The following is a 16742-nucleotide window of genomic DNA, read 5'->3' on the forward strand; positions in this document are numbered from 1 at the left end:
AAAGTAGCAACAATGGTGCACTGGAATACCTGCAAGAAATAACACTTGTCTGCAATCAAGAACTTATGGGACCACAAACTAGACAAAGTCATAGAAAATGAAGAAGCTAAAGTGTTTTGGGACTTTAGAATTCAAGCAGATAAACATCTACCACACAACACCCCAGACGTAACAATTGTTGATAAGAAAGACAAAAAAGTCTAGATAGTAGACTTCACAATACCTGGAGACAGCAGAAGAGAAGAGAAAGAACTGGAAAAAATCACAAAATATAAAGACCTGCAAATAGAAGTAAAACGACTGTGGCAAAAGAAAGCAAAGATAGTAACAACAGCAATGGGTGCCTTGGGTGCAATTCCAAAACATCTGGAGCACCACTTGAACACCATCAGCACTGACAAAATCACCACCAGTCAATTGCAAAAGGCAGCTTTACTTGGAACAGCTTACATCCTGTGATGATACCTTTAATATTATTGAAAAACAACATCTGCCTATCCCAGGTCCTTGGGAAGGACTCGATAGGTGGACAAAAATGCCAAATCCAAAAATGCCAAACATCTGGCTGACCGTGCAATCAATCATTCAGGCTCAAATATAGGCCAGAAGTTACAAGATTATTATATTCCTTTCATGTGTAGGCCTGTATACTGTATATGCATTAGCAGTGTTCATAAACTAAAAATACAGAATGAAACTTGTCTCTTTAATGTGAAGTTGCCTGAATTTGAAATAATTTTTTAAATAAATCATGACCTCCCAGGGAACCCTAGGGACCTCTCGTGGAACCCTAGGGTTCCATGGAACCCTGACTGAGAAACCCTGCTGTAGAGACTACCAGCTTAAATTATACAATAAATATTAAAATGCCACAGTCGTGTTCCCAATTTGAGTGAATAAGGCAGAAGGGTCCACAGGGGTGTCAAAAAAGTTGGGATGGCATCTGTGTCTCTGTAATTGTAACCCCTCCCTTTTCAATATATGCACTTTAAAAGGGGGGGGGGCTTCAGTTGCAGCTGCCATCTTGACATTTTTGACATTCCACAGCAGACACTCTGGAAGAACGGCAAGGAATAAGAAAATAATTGGAAAATTAAATCTTGAGTCAATTCAACACGTGGCTTTCTTGACCATAGTTTATGGGATATAGCACAATTAGCTGGGTTTGCAAAACACCATAAACTATTAGTAATTGTTTACAAACCACAACAGTAGAATTCTCACAGCAAGCTATGGCACAAAACAAGCATACTAACTATGGCTTAGTGGAAAATGTGAGCCCATTTTTTAGAATGTATCTCTAACAGGCTAAAAAATAAACCCTTAACTTTTTTTTTTATTTTTTATCCTGTCTTTATTATTTTTACAAATAATTCAAGGCAGCGAACATACCTAATACTCCTTCCTCCTCCTATTTTCCCCACAACAACCCTGTGAGGAGAGAGTGACTGGCCCAAGGTCACCCATTTGAGATGATTCATACTTTATTTAAAGCTGACAACGATCATACGAAGAAATGTTTGACATGGGAAGAAATGAAAAGCATCTGAGATTAATATTACAGTTGTGAAGCCGTGCAAGCCATTTCAGGAATGTTTGGAATATTTTCAGAGCATTGATTGTTCCTTTTTTTAAAAAAATTGTAAATAAATAGGTTTTTTAAAAGCTGCTGCAGAAAGGGGACCTTTTAAAAATGTCGATCTAGCTTTAAACAACAATCCTTTGTTACTGAATATCAAAATCAAACTATTAATTATCTAAAAGAGGTTGTGTTGATTAAAAGCAGTTAGTAATAAAATGACCAATGAGTAACCTACTTAAAATATTAACGGTCTGCGGGATGCAGGATAAATCTGACTGCTATTCTGACTGATAAAGGCACTTAGCATCCACAATAATAGTCTCCATGCGGCAAATTTCTTTTTAAATCCAAGCCACAAAACTCAGTGTTTCTCAACTTCTACCCGCTCCTTTCCAAAGTCAGAACGATCTGTCCTACGTTGCATATGAAGCAAGGGGAAATCCCCAGTGAATTCAGTAGGACTCAGTCTCAGGTAAGCGTGGGAGACTACAGCTGCAGTTCCCATCAGCGAGGCATTAGCTTAAGTGGCTAGCACACCCAGCGGCATCCCCGTAGCGAAGACCGGATTGGACATAACTCCAATCCTCACAGCAGAAAACTAACATTATATCGAAACTTCGGACGTGGCTCATCCAACAGACCCACATATTTCATATTGTATGTTACCTGCTGTGCTGCTTTAAATGGACCGTGTACTGTATTCACCTTTCTTTGTGCTTTTAGTAGGCCGTTTCGTTCCGCCCATTTTATATTGAAAAATCTTCTTTATTCTCCGAAGGAAGAGCAACCGGGAGCGCACAATAGGGGCCCGCCCAAGATTTCTCCCCGTGGAAACAAGAGCAGCCGCTCTGAAGCTGGAAACCAACGCAGCGCTCCGGGCAGCCGCTTCGAAGCTGGCAGCGCGCAGGCTCACGCACTCTTGCGCAGGCGCCCTAGGAGCGGCAGCGGCACCGGCAGCCGTCAGCTTCAGCTCGAAGGGCTGCGAGGTCCTTTCTCAGTGGCTGTCCTTCTTGCTGCGGCTGCGGGAGCCAGAAGAGCGGTTAGCCGTGGAGCGGCGGACGGTGCCCGAAAGAGCGGGAAGGCGCGAGCCGCCCAGCCAGCTTCGACGCCGGGGTGGCTCGTTCTGCTCCAGTGCCACCCGAGCGGCGGAGCGCCGCGCAGCGGGCAGGAGCCTGCTGGGTGGGTCTCCCACCTGCGGACTACCATGGCCGGGTCCGAGCGGGACGGCGGCACCGGAGAGGCGCCGCTGCCCTTCGAGGACTCCGAGCTAGCGCTGGCTGGAATCAATATGCTGCTCAACAACGGATTCCGGGAATCCGACCAGCTCTTCAGGAAATACAGGTACTCGCTTTGTTCCTTGCAGGGCAGAATTTTTCAGCCGGGGCTGATTGACTGTCAGATGCGGGGACCGCCTGTTTTCAAGGCCAGCGCGTCATTGTGAAATCCGCCACCCCCGCAATGAGAGCGTCGCTGAGCAAGTGCAGAGTGCCGCTCTCCCAGCGCTAGACCGAAGCGCCGTTATATAAAAAAAGGCCTTTGTCCTAGGGCTGCGCGGACTTCATTTGGCAAGGGATAGGACCTGTAATTCAGCCCTAACGAAGGTCTCTGCCGCCGAACCTGTTTCTTTTGAGACCGTCTCCGTGACTGCCTTCCAGAAACCCTGCACTTGATCCTCTTTCTGTTGTCATTTTAGCATGAGCACTTCCTCTTCAGATTCTCTTATTCCTGCTTGGTTGCTCTGGTTGTTGAGATCCATCAGGTCTCTGCATACACTTTCATTGGAGGCAGTGCACCCCTGGAGCAGCTTCTAATTCTAGTTTTTGAATTTGTATTTGAAATTTTTGAATTAATAGCAGTGCTTCTAAGCATTTTGCCCTTCCTTTATAAACTCGGTATGCATCTGGATGTGGAAACCTAGAATAGGACTTCTAAATGAAAGGGATTGTTTTCCTTATGGCTATTGTCACAGCATAGAAATGATCACATCATCTTCAGTAATTGTCATTACCTTATTTTGTATTATCTTGGCAACAATAATCTCACTTATTAGTGTTGCAATGAGATTGTATGGTCAAATAATTATATCCTGTGAGGGATTGTGATTATAGGCCACTTCTGTCACAATTTCAGTTTCCCTGTTTTACCCTCTAAATCTCTCTATATTTTAAATTATGTAAAACACTTATGCTCAGTTATGTTTTAATTCATCTGGAAAGAAAAACAATTCTGCACATACTTGAAAATACTCCTAGCAGTGCTTGTTGGCATGGCCAGTAGTGAGTAGCACTGTGAGAGGGAACTTGGTAATATTTGGAAGGCCACTTTATTGCCCCCTTCAATAGAGTTCATAATTTGTCCCTGGCATTAAAAACAAGTTCTAGGACAGAACGCTCATTTCAGTAAAGATATGGTAGAATTTTCTTCTATCCAGAAATACATTAGAAATCATCTCTCTTGCAGTGCTTCTGTGAAAATTTAATTCCTTTAACCAGACTTCTTAAAACGTACCTCTAGAGTGAGTAGAGGTCATATAAATATAGCTTTTTAATCAAATGTGTCCATTATGTTTTATGGCAATTCAGAGCAAACCTAAAAATAATATCCAAAGAGAAGTACTAGTGTCCTTTAGTGCAGCAGAGGCATAGCTTTTCTGCAGTTGTCTGTAAGCAGAATTAAAATGATAGTTCCACACAGCATTTAAGTAACATATTGTTATTCTGAAGTGCCCTTCCCCAGGGCTGAAATTTGCTGTTTTTTACAAGCAAAAGTTCCTCCCAGTAGTAATTATAAATCTTCTAGCTTTTAAACTACTTTGAATGTGACAGGAATAATCCCCAGTTTATAAGTGTCACTTTCAGAAGGTTTAATTACCAGTGTTCTCTTATATTTTTCTATTAATTTTCTTTTATGTATTAAAACAACTTTTTCAAAGAGCCAGAAATTCTGAAAAGCCGTAATAGTACTTTGCCTGTTCACATTAGACCATCAGTTATTACAGTTGAGTCTAAAAGAAATCCAGAGATGAGACAATATAACTCACTCTAAGGTGCCATGATTTTTTAAAGAAAATAAAGTCACCTGGATCTTCCATTAGAAAAAAAAAGACAGTGGACAGAATTTGGGATAAGATATGAACAGTCTTAATTGCCTGATGCACATACATATTTCTGTATAAGTCATGTTACTTCTTTTCCTCACAAAATTCTCTTTCCCTCCTGCTAATTGTTTGTGCCCTCTCTGTACCTTTAGCTGCTATCCTATGCTGTGCTACTTCCTCCTCCTCCTCCTCCTCTTTTTTTTTTTGGTGCTTTTGAGTCAGTGTTGACTACTAGCAACTGCCTGGACTAGTCCCTGCAGTTTTTTTGACAAGATTTCAGAAGTGATTTGCCTTTTCCTTCTTCCTATGGCTGAGAGGGAGTGACTGGCCCAAGGTCACCCAGCTGGCTTTGTGCCTAAGGCGGGACTGGAACTCACGGTCTCCCAGTTTCTAGCCTGGTGCCTTAACCACTACCCTAAACCTCCTTGCATACTGGCAAATGTTACTGCTTATTTAAGAGTTGTTTCAAGAAAAAAAAAATTACTGAGAAAAATCACTCCTCCTTTTGATTAAAAGGTTTAAACTTTTAGAAAATGAACAGTAGTATTGAATTAAGTGAAATGGAATAACACTTCAGTGTACCATTGCTAATATAATGAACCTCCATAATTCCAAATATCACAGGAAAAAAGAAGGTACATATCAGACTTACGCTTTATATTTATATTGCATAGCTTCTATGCATTCCCAAATGTTCCTGCTTTTTTCTTTATATGCTTATAATACAGTTTTATGCCCCTGTTACAAGAAGACCAATAAAATGGAAATGCTCTGCTATTGTTTTTCTTTGGATTCTACTGAAACTCCTTCCCTCTGAGAAACCATTAATTCTTCTCACTGTAGCTGCTGGCACTTCTGTTTCACTTGCCCATAAATGAATGCAACAGTCATTGTTGTCATGAATTATTGCAGCAAGCGTTGTATGAATTCCTCTATATACTTACCTTCCTATCTTCATCCATTTTTCCTTCTCATCCTGCCAACAGTGGTTTGGTGACCAGACAGAGGTGTCCTATACCATATTGAAGTTGTTTCCAGTAATGAAAAGAGTTGTATTTGGTCATGTCTGAATTCACCCTTCTGTAGGCTAGTTAATGTCCACTTGGAGGACTTTGTGATGTTAAAACTGGTCATCATTAATCCTTTTTTTTCAGAGTTCTTGTTCCTGCCCATAGTTTGTTCTTGGACGTCATTTTAGGAAAGCAACTTCTTGATACCAGATTCCCTCTACCAGTATCATCTTTTTCTTCTCCCAAGCTAGTAAACAACCTGGAATTTCTTTCCATTCATTTTCCCAATGTTAAATACTATTTAGTGGTATGCTAGATTCTCCTTTCCCTGAATTTCCAGAGCAGCCTTTCCCAACCAGCTACCTCCAGGAGTCAAGCTGGCTAAGACTTCTAGAATTGTACTCTCACCATATCTACAGATCACCAAGCTGTGGAAGACTGCTCTAAAGCACTGAGTTAGGCTCCTAAAATGTCTTAGTGTCTAATAACTTGCTTTCTAGATAGAAATCTGTCAAGTATCTTCCAACCATGGTTGCATTTCCTGCAGTATTTTTTCAAGTTGGGACCCAGGAAGACGAAGGGTTCTTCTGAGTTGCAAATAGCTCAATTGCAGTAGAAAAGTAACTGTCCCAAGACTTAGCTGATAATAATTCTCTCCTAGTTATGTAATAAGGGATTTATTATGTTGCTCCTGGTCTTTATTTTATTTTATTTTCTATCCCGCCTTTATTATTTTTATAAATAACTCAAGGCGGGGAACATTCCTAATACTCCCTTCTCCTCCTCTTTTCCCCACAGCAACAACCCTGTGAGGTGGGTTGGGCTGAGAGAGAGTAACTGGCCCAAGGTCACCCAGCCACCTTTCATGCCTAAGGCAGGACTAGAACTCTGTCTCCTGGTTTCTAGCCTATTGCCTTAACCACTAGACCAAACTGGTCTATTGTTAATCTTAACATATACCTTTGCAGTGGAAAATGGTTTGGATATTCTTCTTCAATGTATCTTATCTGCAATCTTATTTGGAGCTCCTGGACAAGGAAACCTGTGATCAGCTGTTTCCCACTGCACAAACTGCCATGTCATTTTCATTTCATTGATCCCATTCTGCACCCAACTTGTCCTTTGTTTTTATTAGACTGTGTGTATGTCTAATACCCAGAGTTGTTGCCCAGAGTTGTTGCAATACGAGATGGGCGGTAAAGAAATATGATAAATAAAGAAACATGTATGATATATACAGTGTGTATCTGTATGTGTGTATATGTGTGTGTGTATTTCCTCTTTCCATGTTCACTCACAAGGTGCAGAACATATTGATGCATTTTGTTCTCCTGATGAGAAAGAAGCTTAAATGCAAATACGATGTACCTTGTTAATGAGAGCATTTCTCTGCTTTCCACAAGTATTTGCTGGAAGAGTACTGTCATCTTCTATTACATTTTTTTTATAGTTCAGTAGAGCAGATTATTTTCTTAGCTTTTTCCCTTCCCTATTTCTCTCTTTCAAGATAACTTTTTGTCTGTGCAAAGTAAGCTTGGTATGTATCTTGAAAGGCAGATAAGTTTTCAGCACCCAGCTAATCTTGATTAATATCATAAAGCTTTAAATCATCAAAACTGCTTGGTACATAGATGGGAGACTACTAGGAAATACCAGAGCTGTATGCTAGATTGGAAAGTTGAAAAAACATCCCAGAAGGTGATAGTAGAAAATGATTTCTGTTTTGATATGGGTATGTCCATGAAGCCCCCAGAATCAAGATCAAATTGAAGGAGATGTTACATGTTATATACTTAGGATATAAAAGAAATCCACTAAAGATGGGAGATCCACCAGTAAAGACTCTCTCATGGCACGGATGCCATTTTGAAAACATTTCTATAAAAAGGCGTATCTTTTCAGAAGTTACATATAAATTAAGATTTTCTTTTTTAAATCATAGGAAATGTGACATAATAATGTTGATATAGTCATTGCAATGCTGATGACACTAATTGGTAGCATGTAGATTTATATCTTTATTTTGTTAACCATACCTGCAACCATGGTGTGCTGGAGCTGGCTTATACCAGCTCACAAGAGCTGATTGTTAAATTTTCTGGAGTTTTGCGAACCAGTTGAGAGCAGAGCTGAACTGCGATGCCTGGTGATCAGCTGTTCTGTGGCTAGTGGTGTGGCACGGTGGTGACAACAAGGCCGGCAGAACCAGTTGTTAAATACTGCCTGCAACCAACCTCATCCCAAAGGACGCTGGCTGGCATATAATAACAAAAAAATAAAAATAAAGAAGTCCACCATAGCAGTAAAATAACAATCAGAAAACTAAGTAAGATGCCCTCAGTCAATCAGTTGGTGTCAAAGTTTGTTGAAATAAAACAAATGAAATGTTAGAAGGTAAGATCATACGTATTTCTGGGGAGAGAGTATTTTGTAAAGTGAAGATATCATATGCACTCTTGAGGAAAGGAAATTTCCTTCCCCCTGAGATCTGGCAAGCCCTCACCCTTTTAGCCTTCCAGAAGGCCTTAAAAAGCTGGTTTTTCCCCCAAGTATTGAGATCCAATAAGGCTGGAGCCCAGCAGCTGTGCTTGTTTATGTATTGGGGAGTGTTGTTTTAGGGCACTGGGAGTTGGGTTTTTTGATGTTGGTTTTTATTATTTATTTTATGCTTTTATTGCTGCTGTTGTGAACTGCCCAGAATTATGGCACATAAGTTTGGTGGTCATATAAGTCTCTTAAATAAATAAACCTCAATAGACCTCCTCTAGATGACAGACTGAATGTCAGCCCCAATAGGTAGACCAGGCCAGAAAATTAACTCCACAGGAAAACTAGAACTACATTTATTGAGATTGGCCAGGACATTTCCAATTGTACAGAATCTTGCAAGTCTTCCCCACCCCCACCCCCTTATACCTCAGTGAATCAGGGAGGCATCTATTGAGCTGCATCCAAATATTAGCTTGTTTCTCAGGCCTTAAAAATGATTCGGCTTCCATTGCCTATGTAATGGTTCCTGCCTATCTCTATCAAGGTCCTCTTCCTTACTCTCAGCACTGAACAAGCAGATTCAATTCTGGCAAGGCATTGCCTGAAGTTTCCAGTCCTGCTCTGTGTGGAGCTTTAAAGGTAACCATCAGCCCTTTGAACTGTGTCCTGAAGCTTACTAGTCACCCCTGCAACATTTTTAATATAGGTGTTATTTTATACTGGTGGGGTTCACCTTCTACCTAGAGTACATTTGGGTGGTGATCAGAGCATGAGTTAGGGAATATAACATGTAGCTGTCATCAACCTATAGATTCCTACTTTTATACACATGCATAACAACCTAGATGACATCAATCTGTGCTTTCTGACATACATTTTAGCATTTTCATTCATAATTAAATCTACATCTTCACTTTCGTGCATGCATTTATCTGCTCCACACCACAAGTTCACATATATATTCATGTATTCATACACACACACACACACACACACAGTGTGTGTGTGTGTGTGTGTGTGTGTATTTATATTCACCACAAGTTCATATTATTCACATACTATATACTTTCCCTTTCTTTGAGTTTCACCAATACAGAAGCATCTCATTTTGTCACTTCATTTGTTATGTCATGCTTTTTATTTATTAAATTTCAAAGGTGGACTGACTCCCAAATGCTTCTGGGCAGCTTACATAATTAAAGGGAAAAAAGAAAAAAAAGTAACAAGAGAAAAGGACATGTACCCCCTGACAAAATCACCCATAAATTGCAAAAAACTTTCAGTTGCTCAACAAACAACCTAACTTCAGGTTTTCCCAGACTTGCAATTTTCTTGTGGGGTAGGAGCCCATGGGGATACTGTTCCCATATGTGTGTGTTGTACCATTTACTTTTATATTGTAAGTTCCAGCCTTTCATATACCATAATTGTCAACAAATGACCCTATAGATATTGACCTCCATGGCTTTGGTCAATCATGATTTTCACAGAACGTTTTCTAATAAGATAGAGGTGGTATACTTGTGTCATAAACAGCATTCCTTATTAATAGTAAAGAAATGTCAATCATTTGTGGCATATTTCTCCTTTCTGTCATTGCTTAGTAATTACCCCATGAGTTATTAGTTATATTTTTTGTGTTTAACTTTTTACTGTTATCTAACTAAACATGCTTTCCAGACTTCGTTGAATTGCCTTGCCTTGCTGCTAGCAATATTTTCTTATTTTACAGCAAAAAAACCACAACAAAACAAAACAAAATCAAAACTCTCTTCTGTAGATTACTTTATGATTCCAGATACTTAAACATGGCTAGATTGTATCTTTATCTATTTTTAAACCTACTAGATTTCTTTGAAATTGCTGGCAGTGAGCTTTCATATCTTGGCCTATGACTCTGTAGCCAGCTGAAAATTAAAGAAACACCTCAATTAAATGGTAAGGCTATAAACCTAATTCAGTCCAAATTAATATACACAGTTCCTACAGGCAAAGTGGATTCAGAGGAGAAGAAAGATGAGCAAGGATTACAAGAGAAACATGCCACAGCAGAAGATTGATGGTCTTGGCAGATTTAGTTTCCTGCAAGGTTTGCAGGAATCCAGTGTAGTCTGATCTGAGGCACACAAGAACAGGCTATACTGGGAAGTTCCAGTATTTGCGTTTAAATAAAACCTTAAATATATTATCCACAATTTTCACAAAACCATAGTTTGTGCCTATCAGTTCCAATTAGAGTCGTGTTTCTAGGCCACATACTGCTTACAAGCAGTCCTGCTCAAGCTACATGTTTCTTCCCATGAACTTGTGCTCCTTTCTTCTAATTTTTGGCTGCCTAAAACAGGTAATGTTCCCTACCTAAAACTAGGTAGCCTACTATCTAAAATAAAATCTGTAGGAAGAGGAACCATAATGCTTTCTAAAGTAGCACTTTTAGTGGTGTTTGGTCTTGAGGCCTCCATATCAGTGCTCAGGAGGCTGGGGGGTCACTATGTTAGTCTGGCCACCCCTCCACCCCTTTCTGTTTCTTCTCTTTGTCCAAGCAGGAATCATAGGCTGGGACCAGGGCATTAGTTTCTTTGAGAGCTTTGATTATCCTTGTTTCTGTTAAGGAGTCAGTAGTTTCATCTTCTTGCTTACTTGCATCCATCAAATAGGACCAAAGTAGAATAGTATTAAAGTATTGACTGTTGATTTGTTCAAAATTAGGGAGCCATAACTGTCAGAGCAAAATACAATGATTATTTATTTAACCAAAAAATAAACACTCGTTAAATGTAGAAAATGGTGCAATTTATAGTAGAATAGTAGCTGTAGTGATACAAGTGATTGTTATTCTTACTGAATAAAATTTGCTATTTCTTTCATTTTAGATTATCATCTTGGAATAGACCCACCTGAACTAGAAATTTTATTATTTTTTGAATAGTAAATTATACTTGCAGAGCAGTCCTACCACCCAAGAGGGCTCTGATAAATGTGGCTCCAAGAAATCCAGGTGTGCCAAAGTAATTGAAGGTAGAGAGATTTTATCTCTCTCCCATCTGAGATTTTTTAAAAGATAAATTTCCCTCCCTCTGCATCATTAGCAAGGAATTATTTTGACTAATTCTAGGGTTGTTTTACATTTTTTCCAGAGCACAAGATATTCTAGTTTTTTTCAGACTGTACCCCCAGTCTTTTCATTCTACAGTGTCAGCAGTGTTGGGAAGGAAGAGTGGCAGAAGAGAAATTTACATGGGGGGGCAGGGGGAGAAACGTATGTCAGACTTCTCCAGCTGAAGATGGAATTCCCAATCCAATCTTGAAGGAGGTAATCTGATGTCATGACATCCATGGACAGTATGCCAGGAGCTGTAAGATTGGAGCCTGTGGGAGAATTATGGCTCTACAGTTCTTTGGAGTGGATAGGACCAGAAGGGATAGGTACAGAAATAAAATTATTCTTTACAACAACTGTATCAGGATGACTGAAACCAGACCAAATATAAGCTGGGTAGCAAGCCATAGGGCTCTTTCTGCTCACTTTCTTTCTGCTAATTTGAGGCGCTCTCCAGCAATGCCAGTAATCATGAATTAGAAGAGTGAGGAGGAGGAGATTGAGCTCTGTTCCCCAGCAAGAGTAGTCTGGGCCAATATGTATTTTATAAGTTGGGATAGACTTGGTTTTACAAGTTGCCAACTACTACAGTTTAGACAGAACTTCCACATGTTATCACATCAATAGAATATTGATACTTGGTAACTTTGGCTAAACATGGGAACTTGAGTAGAAATTTCAGAAATTTAAATGTTGACAGAACACTCTTGTTCTATAACAACAATTTAATGCAGGTTAAATCGCTGAGCTGCTGAGCTTGCCGATCGGAAGGTTGGCAGTTCGAATCCGCATGACAGGGTGAGCTCCCATTGCTAGTCCCAGCTCCTACCAACCTAGCAGTTCGAAAACATGCAAATGTGAGTAGATTAATAGGTACCGCTTCGGCGGGCAGGTAACAGTGTTCCGCTTAGTCATGCCGGCCACATGACCTTGGAAGTGTCTACGGACAAACACCAGCTCTTCAGCTTTGAAACGGAGATGAGCACCGCCCCCTAGAGTCGGACATGACTGGACTTAATGTCAAGGGAAACCTTTACCTTTTTAAAGACTAATGTAACCTTTCCCAATCTGTTACTTTCCAAATGAGTTGACCTTTAGCTATAATCTCTGTCAGTATAGCCTTTGTTCATGTTGGCTGGGGATGCTAGGAGTCGTAATCCAGAATATATACAGGGCACGCTTTAGGGGAAAATGGATTGATGGATATTATAGGGTGAGATGTTTGAGGACGAAAGACCATTCCATCAGATACATACAGATAGTTTTATAGATTGGATTTTTACTTTTCAGTCATTAACTGCATTGACTATAGATTAGTTCAATTTTTGTGGTAATTCCCAAACTTTATTAAAATGCTTACATCATTAGACTAAATTTTCTCAGTAGGTGGTGACCTTATCTGGGCTCAGAAGCTAACCTGGGCAGGGCTGGTTAATTCATGGATGGAAACTGTCAGGAGATTTGGGGGGCTGTAGGCTAGACTGGGAAGTTGAAAAACATTCTGGAAGAAGCAATGGAACACTTGAGATTGTGACATCTTGTTGCAAGTTGCTAATATTTTAGTGTTAGTATTTGAGGAGACCTATTTTCTCCTCAAACAGCAAGTCTGTGAGGTAGGTTGGGTTGAGAGAGAGAAAGTGACTGGTTCAAGGTCACCCAGTGAGTTTCTGTGGCTGATAATATGCTAGAACCTGGGTCTCCTGATTCCTAATCCAACACCGTAATCACTACACCATACTGGGTCTCCAGTTTTATTAAAATTGTCCAACGTTTTAATATTTCGGCATGCCTTATATAAGCATGTCTATTCTCTCCTCCTCTCCACTGCCTTTTGAGAAGAGAATTACAGTAGTCAGTTCAGAATTTTTTTTTTCTAGTCAGTAAATCCCATTATGAGGAATTCTAGTTCAAAGAAATTGAACCTTATCACGGAAATAATACTCAGAGAAAACTGTGAAAAGACCTAGGAAAGGATAACAATATTAAGATGAACTGTAGAAATTTTCTGATAGCTTTGGAAAACAACAGAGAGAAGCATTCAAAAAGAGACCATTGGGCCAAAATTCTGGAAAATATTAGTGAAGTTAAAGAATGCTAAGGACTCAGTGTGTTGATGATTACAAATACTCTGAAATTCTATTGAAGGGAAAATGGTGAACAACAAGAGCTAATAAACACCAGAACTTAATTTCTTTGGTTGAATAGTAGACAGTTGAAAGGAACAAGAATGGACACTGATAATCAATACTCAATGCATCCTAATGTCATTAGCTCCTTTAAAGACTGATCTCTGTATGTCTGCTGTGGCATGACTGATCCTTTCTTGTTCCTGAATATCCAGTGGCTCTGAGAGTGTTTGAATTATATTAGCGCAGTTGGAGAGACAAACTGGATTCAGCTTAATGCTACTAAAATATAAACTGACTGTCCACATAATCAGAAGCAGTTTAACTGAGAAATGGTTGAAAATAGTAGTTTAGAACATTTCCCTTCCTTCTGTTCCTCACTCCCTTGTCTAGGCAATGTGTGCCTTTTTTTTCTTGTCCCTTAATGAATGGAGTCATTCAAGAAAATAGAAGGGGGGGTTACTATACCTCATTTCATGAACTACTAATTTAAATTATTCTGAAATGTTAAAAACTTCAGTAAGGGCATTTAGAGCAGGCTATGTTCATTGCCACACTTTTATTTTTCTTGGCAAAGCCTCACATGTAAACAAAGGTGGCTTCCACCAGATGGTGAAGGAGGGCTCTAGCTGCTGAATATATACAAATAAATGGGAGGATCAACTTTATCTTACAGTTTTATATCCTACTTCTTGACCACAGTCCCTGAAGTAGCTTACAGTATTACAAGTAGTCCTCAAGTTATGACTGCAATTGGGACCGGGATTGCCATCACTAAGCAACGTAGTCGTAAAGTGTAATGTCACGTGACCACTTCAAGACAGCAATCCAGGCAGTCCCGGTTGTCGTCATAACCCAAGACGCACGGGCCATTAAGTGGGAAGCAGAGGGAGTCCAAAGTAAGGAACACAAGGGTGCTGCAGGGGGGTGGGGGAAGCCTGGTGTAGGCCGTGTGTGAGTCAGGGAAGGGGATGCTCGGTGCAGCATGAGCTCAGAAAGGTTGGAAGATGAGGGTGTAGGTGCATGTGAGCACAGGGAGGCTGAGGAAAGAGGATGCAGGGTAAATGTGTGTGCGCGATTGCAGGGAAGCTGTGGAAAGAGGGTGCCGAGTATGTGTGTGCAATCACAAGGATGCCATGGAAAGTGAGTATGGGGTACGTACATGCATGTGTGTAATCTCAGGGAGGCCATTGAAAGAGGGCATGGGGTGTGTGCAAGCGAAGGGGGAAGGAGGACGTGGTTCATGCAAGTGAAGAAAGGCCTGGGGGCCTGACTTCCCCCAGCAACTTGCGACCTTCCTTACCAGCTTCCCATTGACTTTGCTTGGGGGAAGCTTACAGGGAAGGTTGCAAATGACCACTGCAACTGGTTGTAAGTGCGAGCTGGTTGCCAAGCACCTGAATTTTGTTCACGTGACCATGGGGTTGCTTCAGCAGCTGGAACTTCGAGGACTGGTCATAAGTCCCTTCGTTCAGTACCATCATAACTTCAAACGGTTGCTGAACAAATGGTAGTAACTTGATTACCTGTAATAAATTTTATTTAATAAATTAAATTAACATTTATTAAATTTTAAACAAAATTAGAATAGAAAGTCAGTCCTGTAGCATCTAGAGAATTACAGATTGTTCCATTCTTTTGGAGGGGGAATTAGGGATAGTCTTAGTCCCTAATATGAACTAAAGTTTTGTTTGTTATTTCCTAAGTTGAGATATAGCTAGAGGTTTTTAAATTGTCATGAAATCCAATATGCTGACAAATTCCTCCACCTACATGTACCTTATAGACCTGATTCTGGTATGTCTATTGCTTTCCCTTTTTTCCTCAGCAAACTTTTCAGAGTATCCACATCTTAATATAACATCAGCTCTGTACCTACTAGATCCAGTTTGTATGTTGGCAATCTCTTCCCATGCTGTAACATGGCACAGAGAATATTCAAATATCAACCATATTTTTTTTCTCCCTCCATCTCATCCTGTCCTGACCTGGCCTTCTTATCTAATGACAAGTTTTTGAAAGCTTTCAGATTGTATTGTGATTCTTAAATTGTCTTAATGCCTTCTGATTTTTTCCCAGGATAATTCACAATCACAGCTGACCTTAGCTGACCTAAGCAGGACCGTGTGCATATTTGGATGGGACACCATAAGGAAATTCCAGAATTGTAGATTGGAAAGTTTAAAGAAGCCAACCCTCCTGGTTTTGTATTGTTGCCAAAAAACAACAACATGGGGTCAAGCTTGATTCAAGGGACTTGACTCCAAAATGTGTGACTTTACTCTAGCCAGAATATGTGGTGGACTATGTTTTGAAAATTATGGAACAATTTTGTTGTGATAGTATTTGCTATTCAAATTGGAAAACAGCTTTCACATTTGCCCAGTTGTAAGTAAACTTGAAATGCAACATTCTGACTAGCTTGTTTGAAATATATGATCTAATACAGTACCTTTATACCTAAATATAGTCAACTTATGCATATGAATGTGTATGGGTTTGTAGCTGCATTTGAAGCTGTGGAGAATGATCTTTCAGACTGGTTTTATTCTTGTTGGTTATGGTGTGCTCTAATTAAGCACTGGGAAAACCTTTCTTGCAGCTATTTGTAATCTGTGTGATTCCTTGTGGACTAGATGTTACAAAGGAAATAGCTACTGTTTCTTTACTTTGGGCAGCTTAAGAGTTTGTTAAGGTCTGAGCAGTTTAAATTAATTGAATGTATGCAACATTCAGATTCTATTTTTAAATCTTGAAATCAGTTTGATTGTAACACTGAAGAAACTAGCTTCTGACATGCAAAACTTGGGCAAAAGACTATCTAATTTTGAATTGTACTTCTACAGTAACTGTAAAAAGTTATGAAATGGTTACCATTTATAGAAATGTTTCTCAAAGTGTAGTCCATGGACTGGTGGGGATCCCCCAAGACCCTCTCAGTGGTCCAGGAAATCAAAATTATTTGCCAGCCTGTGTTGAAAAATAATACGATATTAAAATCCCATCAAACAATTGTGAGAAGAGGTAGTGGCAGTGAATGTGTCAACTTTAATTTTTAATATGGAAATATTAATAAATATAACCCATACAAATAAAAGCTCTTTTGGGGTCCTCTATAATTTTTAAAAGTGGGAAGGGGTACTGAGAGAAAAAAGTTTAAGCAGCACTGTTTTACAGTAATGTAGATTTTCCTTTTTTCATTAAGCAGTATATAAGTATACTTAGTTAAGTTGCTATTGTAGTCCAGGTTAAACATAGACTTCTATTTTATCTGGTTTCAAATAGTAGCTTCATTTCAGTCTTCAAAATAATAAAATAAGGGGAATGGTTATTTGTA

At 39.6% G+C, this 16742-nt stretch overlaps 1 protein-coding gene and 1 long non-coding RNA gene across 2 annotated transcripts in view; both read left to right on the plus strand.

Moving 5' to 3' along the window:
* Nucleotides 1-2562: 2562 nt before the first annotated feature.
* The window catches only part of TTC39C (tetratricopeptide repeat domain 39C), a 48411-nt gene continuing 34231 nt past the window's right edge, over nt 2563-16742 (plus strand). Inside the window, exon 1 of the mRNA XM_063299200.1 lies at nt 2563-2923. Coding sequence (XP_063155270.1) covers nt 2787-2923 — 137 coding nt within the window. The 5' untranslated portion in view covers nt 2563-2786. The remainder of the gene's footprint in view (nt 2924-16742) is intronic.
* Nucleotides 10038-15602, plus strand: LOC134494187 (uncharacterized). Its single transcript, XR_010067647.1, has 3 exons — nt 10038-10117; nt 11053-11197; nt 15485-15602. It is a non-coding gene; the product is annotated as an uncharacterized LOC134494187 (long non-coding RNA).

The sequence above is a fragment of the Candoia aspera genome, chromosome 3 (assembly GCF_035149785.1).
Source record: "Candoia aspera isolate rCanAsp1 chromosome 3, rCanAsp1.hap2, whole genome shotgun sequence".
Lineage (NCBI taxonomy): Eukaryota > Metazoa > Chordata > Lepidosauria > Squamata > Boidae > Candoia > Candoia aspera.